Here is an 8,025-nt window from a genome sequence, read left to right as displayed (position 1 = left end):
TTGACCAAAGATAAGCTGTGGAAAACCTACAAAGGCAGTTAAGTATACATTAAGTGATAAATGATAAATGATCAGTGTGGATTTGCGAGGCAGTGGTCAAGTTTCTGGATGACTGTTCTTCTTCTCATCGATTCCGCATTGCTTTCCATTCACTTGGCAGGCAATTCTGCTTTGCATTCTGGAGTGCAGAGGAAGGGAACACACCAACGAGGCACATTCCGTGTCCTGGAGTTGTTAACAGTTAACATGGGAGAAAGATATGAGCACAAGTCATTTCAAAGTAATGCAAATCCGTGGAGGAGAGAATGAAATTTGAGACCTCACCGTGTCCCTTAGACTTTATCTTTATTACAATTTTTGTACTATTTTTTAAACCTAAAGTTGTGTAGGAATTTTACTCCTATTTTATCGTGGAGCATGGACAACCAGCGAATTGCTGTAACAGTCTTGAACAAGGAGCTATGAGAGCCCCAGCGCTAGTTTACATGCAGGACTTCGGAGTTCTTCTCAGGTTTGGCATCCATCAGGCCCAGCTCCTTGCTGGGAAGCCATAAATCGGGAAGATCGGAGACAGGTAAGGGTAGTTGACTTCCCTGCGCATTCTGTCTTCAGTGTGCTCACAGCCTGGGGAGAGCTGGTTATTTGAGAAAGGGGGATGAGGTAGTGCCCAGAGTTGGGTTTTACCTGGAAAAGCATCAGAGATTGGCACCCCTTTCTCCACCAGCAACGCTGGAGAGAGTTGCAGAAGGTGGACTTTAAACATGGGCAAATATTGACAGAAGTGAAGGTCATGGCAAGACCCTGTCGCCCACGTCTGTCATGGAAGGGTAAGCCTGCACTTCAAAGGGACTGGTCAGCTGGATTTGCATGAACAGAACCTAAGCAACTTCTGAAACGGAGTTTTAAAACTGGCAGTTCTTTTCCCACCCCTTTATGTTCTTGCAAAGTCCTCTCTGTAGCAACTTCATACAGCTGTTTTTAATTTCCTGTTACAAATTTTTCCCCCTCTTCTTTTGCATTCTTTCCAGGGAAGAGGAATCAATACAACCCGTTCTCTAGGAGGGAGGTGGTTGGTCGGTCTGATCTTTAGCGGAGTTAGAAGACCTGTTTTGATCCAAACCAGGTGTCCAGGCCTGAGTCAAGCAATTGATCACAAGATGTTTTTTCGGGTTGTGTGCTATCTTGTGGTTGTGTGGCTGATTTCTGGCTCAGATGGTACGTATGCTTTTCTTAAGCTCAGTTTTCAAGGCACTTGATATCAGTTTGTGGGTTGTGAGGCATTCTGTCTAGGATTTTAATGACATTTAAATCAATGAAATGCATCTGTCGTATTGAAAAATCTCCAGTTGCTTGGCTGTATTCTCTGTACTCCATAGGGGCTTAGTAAATATTTACTATGAGTCTGCTCTGTCAGTGGGTGGCTACCTGTTGGCTTTCCCCTTCTGTTCTAGGAGCAAAAACAGTATCCGTTTCAAAACCTTCAGTGGTCTTACCTAAACTCCAGGAGTGCCTTTTGGAAAGGGAATTGCTTCTTTGGGAGTGGATAACTTACGGCTGAATTTGGGTGAAATTCCGGTTAACCTTTCGAAAACAAAACTTTGGGAATCCCAGGGTAGGGAGGGACGTGGATGTACAGGAACATGGAAGAGTACAAGGAATCAGAATCAATAATCCAGCCAAAAGAGAGTCAGATGGGGGCATCGAAGGAGGGCTTCCTCACAGCACCTGATGTGCCAGTGAATCTGTTTCCTCTTCCCTCCAGCAGAGAGCTGTCCAGAACTTCCCTCAGTGGACAATAGCATAGTTGTTGCAAAGGAGGCGGAAGGACACGTTCTGGGGACCTACATTTGCATCCAGGGCTACCACCTGGTAGGAGAGAGCACCTTGTTTTGCAACGCCTCTGAGGAGTGGAATGCCCCTACCCCCAGGTGCCGCTGTAAGTTTGATCTTTCTGCTTCTTTGTCCATCTTGTCATCCCACTGTATTCTTTCACATTCTACCTCCAGTAGCTCATGTTAAAACGTTGGAAGGCAAGAATTCCAACTTCTAGGAATCCATTTTTAAAGCACTCTAATGGCGGGACTTCTTTTAGACGGTTCATAATCAGCTCTGAATAGACTCAACCACCCCTCCAAGAAGGAAAGAATGCCCACCAAATAGTAAAATGACTTTTTTGGGGGGTAGGGTGGGGGGACTGTGATATGTTTAATATCATACTGATTTGCAGTTTTTATATTATGAAGATTTTAAACGTATACAAAAGACGGGTGAGTAAAATGAAGGCATAGTTACTTATCACCCAGCTTCAACAAGTATCAGCCCATGACTGATCCTTTTTCCTCCTACAATGCTGCTTTGCGTTATTATTACTTGGAGGTAAATCTATTATATCATTTTACCTCATTCATCCTATAACTTTGAACTGAGAAAAATTTGTGACGTTAATTTACAAATGTGATAACAGATCCACGTGACTTGCTCAAGCTCACAAAACTCATTCGTGGTGTCTGTAGAGATGGAGAAAAAGTCATCCGTATTCTCTTTATTATTACTACTTTTAGGAATAGTTGGATCGATTCTCCTTTATTCCCAGGGTAAAGAACACCAGCATGTTTACCTTTTACTCGTATGACCAAATTCACATCTCTCTGCATTCTCTCCTGTTTTTACACCCGAGAAAACAAAATGAAGTAAAAAAATGTCAGTACACGTATATATTTGGCTGGATAAACAAGAAGGAAACACTTGCCTCAAACATAGACTCAAGAATTTTGAGCAATGCTTTACATAACAGGATGATGAGCTTGCTATTGGCAATTTCCAGTTCGATGCTTAACTATTTTTAGTAAGTTCAAGTGCCCATTGTCGCTCTTGTGCACAACCAAGACCTTTTCACTCTTGGTCATGCACAGGAGTGACAATGACAAGAGTGACACTCAGGCCAAGCCAGTCTTTTCTCACCCTGATTGATACCATTTGGTATCATGTACTAGTCCCTATTAAGAGAGTGCAGTTTTAGCTCGAACTTCTTGTTTTCTCAATGAAGCGCCAGGAGGTCTAGTGTTTGCTGTGGTGGGTTTCATCCTAGCCTTCTCAGGTCACTGCCTGTTTTCTTCCTCAGTGGGCCACTGTCCTGACCCTGTGCTGCTGAATGGCAAGTTTAATTTCCAGTGGCCTGTGAAAATGAGAGACAGAATCACGTTTAGATGCAATGAGCACTACATCCTCAAGGGCGGCAATTGGAGCCAGTGCCAAGAGGACCACACCTGGGTGCCTCCCTTTCCCATCTGCAAAAGCAGTAAGTTCAATAGAAACAAATGCAAATCCCAAAGATGTGGATCAACACTGGCAGCCAGGCATTCGCCACATCCATTGGATGATTTCCTCTCTTGTGTATCCGGGGAGGATTTAGGATCTAACAGACAGCCAAGAAACACTGGGAGGCCCTAACCGGTTTGGCTCAGTGGATAGAGCGTCGGCCTGTGGACTCAAGGGTCCCAGGTTTGATTCCAGTCAAGGGCATGTACCTCGGAGTGTGCAGGAGGCAGCTGATTGATGTTTCTAACGCTCTATCCCTTTCCCTTCCTCTCTGTAAAAATCAATAAAAATTTATTTAAAAAAAAGAAAGAAAGAAACACGGGGAGCTCACTGCGCAGGGCCTCAGCTCCAGGGGCATATTCCAGTGAAATGAGCAGCATTCAGACAGTGAACAACGCTTTTTTCTTTTCTCAGGTGGGATTCCCGTCCACTAGGTCTAGCACAGGGCAACTTGGGACATCTGACTTTTTAAAAATATATATTTTATTGATTTCAGAGAGGAAGGGAGAGGGAGAGAGTGATAGAAACATCAATAATGAGAGAGAATCATCGATGAGCTGCCTCCTGAATGCCCCCTACTGGGGATCAAGCCAGCAACCTGGGCATGTGCCCTTGATCAAAATCGAACCCAGGATGCTTCAGTCTGCAGGCCTGACACTCTAGCCACTAAGCCACACCGGTTTGGGCCATCTGACTATTTTTTAAATTTTTATTTCAAGATAGTGAAAGTTTTTGTTAAAAAAATACACAAACCAGGGGAAAAGACCATTACTCACAGTAAAATAAGAGTTGAAAGTACTTCTTATTATTATTTTATTATATATATATATATATATATATATATATATATATATATATGAGAAATATGCTAATTAACCGGCATGTCATAATGGGTCTACTGGACAGGAGGAGGTTGCGAGCGAAGCATCAGGGGCGGGGTGGCAGGGGCCTCCACACGCCTGTGCTGGGGGAGGGCCTGATTAGCAGCGGCTGCGGCTGCTTCAAGAGCTGGAGAGGGAGGCAGGGCCGGACCAGCAACTCAAGGGTGGGCAACACCATGCAATTTTTAATCGCGCGCTGGGATCCTAGTATACAATAAGAGTTGAACGTACCTCCTCTATCACTATAATTCGAAGCTCTCAAAGGCAATTAATTGGGTGTATTTCTTTCATGACTTTTTCTTTTATTTGTGCAGATATTGTAAATAAACAAATGCAGTGGTTCCTGTCTTAGCTCCAAAATGCAGGATTTCTGTCTTTTTGTTTTAGTTCATTGCCCAATTCTAAGGGAAGCTCCCTCAGTCACTGAATAAAACAGATTCTTTTCTGTTTAGGTCCAAGATCCAAATCATCTCCTTCAGTTCAAAACTGTACTCTTAAAAGTCACCAGAAAACCCTATCTAAACTGGAATTTCTTAAGTCATTGAAAAAATATTTTGTTTTTTCTATACAGCCTTTGAACTCAGTTTTTTGATCTTTTAACAATTATTTATTAACTGCTCAAGTAATGCATCTCTGTTGTAAAAATTTTTTTCAGAAAATAAAAAGAGAAAAATATAATTACCTACAGACTGACCACCCAGGGATCACAGAGTACTTAGATATATAATTTTCAGACCTTGTTGTTCATAGATGTTTGTATATGATGGTGTTTTATAAAAATTATATTGTATTATACATACATACTCTTTTATGTCTTGCTGTTCTTACTCAGCTATTTATATTGAAGACCTTTATGTTTCAGTAAACATACACCTATGTAATTATTCTTGATTTAGCCTTTAATCTTGATCAACATGTTTAGACTTAACCTCAGAGCTGAAAGCATAATATCATTTCACCTGCTCATCGTATAGGTTAGGAAGAAAGCCAAGAGGGATGAAATGGTTTCTTTAGTGCCATGTGGTTACTGGAAGAGCCAGAACTAAAACTCACAACATCTAGTACCTCCTCCAGCTCTCTTTCCACAATTCCCATCCTCAATGATCCTAGCTTTCTTCGTTCTCTCTCTCTCTCTCTCTCTCTCTCTCTCTCTCTCTCTCTTTTTGACAAAGCTCTCATATTGTATAACTCTGTCCCTTGGGGGATGTCAGCCTCCATTTGAACTCATGCTATTGATTTCCTGTTTCAGAGTTACTTCTTCGACTTCTGTTTGTGGGCTCAGTTTTCTTTTCTTGTATACTGACAATTAGCATCTCTACCACTTCACCTCCTTTCCTTGAGCTCCTGCCAATCAGAAAAGTCCTCTCAGATCGCTAATGACTCAGGATGAGCCCAGGGAGGGGGTCTTTCCCATGGACAGGTATGATTTTGAGCAGAAGGAAATGAATGGAGAACATACATGTCCCTAGATGCCACACGTGCTGCTATGATGATGGTTGGTAGGTGCTGGCATAGACAATTTCACGTAGCGGGTGTTGTTAATTGAGCATAACTGAACTTCAAAACTGTCTCTCCTATTGCTCCTGTCCCTCAGGAGACTGTGGCCCTCCTCAGAACCCAGCTCATGGCTATTATGAAGGAGGAGATTTCAACTCAGGATCTACCATTACTTACCACTGCGAAGACAGGTAAGAGGATGCAGCCTTACAAATACAAGAGCTCGCCCATTGACTAGTAGCATTCATTTCGGGAATGACCCAGTCTGTCTCAAAACTAGTCCCCTGATTTCCTACTGCTCATGATTTTGAGCTCATTCTAATTTTGAGAGCTGCCTTAGTCCATCTCCAGCTCCACCCAATCCCTAGAAGACAGACTAACCTTCCTATTTATCCTAATTAAAGCATCATCTTTTTTTTTTTTCTGTTAGGTAAGGCAAAATAGATATTATAAATGTATATTTTTTTCTAAGGAACCTTAGAACAAAAAAATTCAAGGAAATACAGAACACACGGAACTGCAGAAATAGAAAGATTTAGAATATAGGTCCTTAAAATACCCTAAAGTCTAGCCTTAATTTAGACTGCCTGGTCACCCACCTTACAGATCGCCTCGCTTTTTCTTTCCCTTGCCTCCTTCTTATTGACTCAGGGTTATGTGCCCTCACTAGCATTTCAATCTCATTATGTTCCTCCAGCAAACTTTGCAGTCAACTCTCACGTTTTTTTTTTCTGATTAGAAGCTGCAGCTTTTTTTCAGCCAGTTCAGTAAGATGCATTTGAAGGCTGTCTCTAGCTTTCTTCTCCTTTTTAGAGACTAGATGACAGGTGCTTATTTAAAGTTCTTCCCCTCACCTCCCCTTCCAAAAACTGCATGTATAAACGCACATATTCAGAATTTCTCACTTCTCCCCGTTTTACGGGTTGACTCATCTGTTGGGCTCTCCACACCCCAGGGAGCGGTTGTACTTTAGTACTACCTTGTAATACAGAGAACACTTAAGCATGCCTTATGGATCCAGGGCAGAGAGGTGGGTTCTATCACAATAAGAAATACCGAAATACAGCAACACAAAACCTGCCTTAGTTGCCCAGTTCAGAAGGTGAAAGGCTGAGTGTTGTGGCCGTTCTAATTTCTGTTCAGATACCGCTTGGTGGGCACACAAGAGCAGCAGTGCATCGATGGGGAATGGAATGGTGCACCTCCGGTCTGTGAATTGATCCCAGAAGCTCCCAAACCAGCTCCACAGACTGCACATGAGAAGGCACTGGTAAGTAGTAGGCTCTTGTCTGTCTTGTTCACAGCTGGATCTTCAGGGCCTGGCATTGCTCCTAGTACATGCTTAGTAAATATCTGATCAATTTGGGATGTTTTTGAATGGGTTGGCCTTGACCTGATTGTGGAATGGGGCCCATAAACTATTATCTCACATTTTTATTTATGGTAGTTCCCATTTGCCACCCGACGAGGCGCTGTTAGTAGGCATCATTGTCTCATGTACTTTATAGAGCAAGGCACATAAACTCATGTCTATGATATTTTTATTGATTTCAGAGAGGAAGGGAGAGAGAGAGAGAAACATCAATAATGAGAGAAAAATCATAGATCATCTGCCTTCTGCACGCCCCTTACTGGGGATTGAGCCAGCAACTTAGGCATATGCCCTTAACTGGAATTGAACCTGGGACCCTTCAGTCTGCAGACCAACACTCTATCCACTGAGCTAAGGTGACAGATCAGTTTTCATTGAGACTCCTCTTTTAGTTTATATTTACTACTGGGATAATAGTAAGTGTATTTGAGCATCATGTTTAAGATCCACATCTCTATGTAAGTTAGCCTGGTTCTGAGCCCCATTCACAGACCTAAGCACTACTCATTATCTTCAGAATATCAAGCTGGCTCTCCGTTCTTAAGTTGTCATTTACAAAAAGTTTTCTTTTTTCAGCTTGCCTTTCAAGAGAGTGAGGAACTTTGCAAAGCCGTAGAGAACTTTATGCAAAGATTAAAGGAAAACGGCTCAACAATGGAAGAGCTAAAACATTCTCTGGAAACAAAGAAAGCGGAGTTGGAGGCAAAAATATTGCGCTGACATTGTAGCTGAGTTGACTGGGTAATGTCAATACACCTATAAATAAAGTTTCCTCTTGGTTCTGAAATTGGTTTCAGAATTTTCTCTCATTGGACTATAAAGCAACTTCATAGTAATCAACTGCAGTTGTATGATGGACCGTGTGTGTGTGTGTGTGTGTGTGTGTGTGTGTGTGTGTGTGTTTGAATGTGGAAAGACCAAGTGTGATGGTTGTCTATTTAAGATAAGAATTAGCAA

The 8,025-nt window shown here is 42.2% G+C and overlaps 1 protein-coding gene across 1 annotated transcript; it reads left to right on the top strand.

The window, feature by feature from the left end:
* Positions 1–330: 330 nt before the first annotated feature.
* On the top strand, positions 331–7,788 carry C4BPB (complement component 4 binding protein beta; the record flags this gene model as incomplete). The annotated part of the gene is made up of 7 exons (XM_079762069.1): positions 331–574; positions 1,029–1,215; positions 1,763–1,936; positions 3,122–3,298; positions 5,794–5,887; positions 6,840–6,966; positions 7,645–7,788. The coding sequence occupies exons 2-7, from the start codon at positions 1,158–1,160 to the stop codon at positions 7,786–7,788; spliced, it is 774 nt and encodes a 257-aa protein (XP_079618195.1). The 5' UTR covers positions 331–574; positions 1,029–1,157.
* Between the last annotated feature and the right edge of the window lie 237 nt (positions 7,789–8,025).

This window comes from Cnephaeus nilssonii (genome assembly GCF_951640355.1).
Source record: "Cnephaeus nilssonii genome assembly, chromosome: 21".
Lineage (NCBI taxonomy): Eukaryota > Metazoa > Chordata > Mammalia > Chiroptera > Vespertilionidae > Cnephaeus > Cnephaeus nilssonii.
The sequence above is the reverse complement of the archived record's forward strand: the minus strand, read 5'-3'. Positions and strand labels throughout refer to the sequence as shown.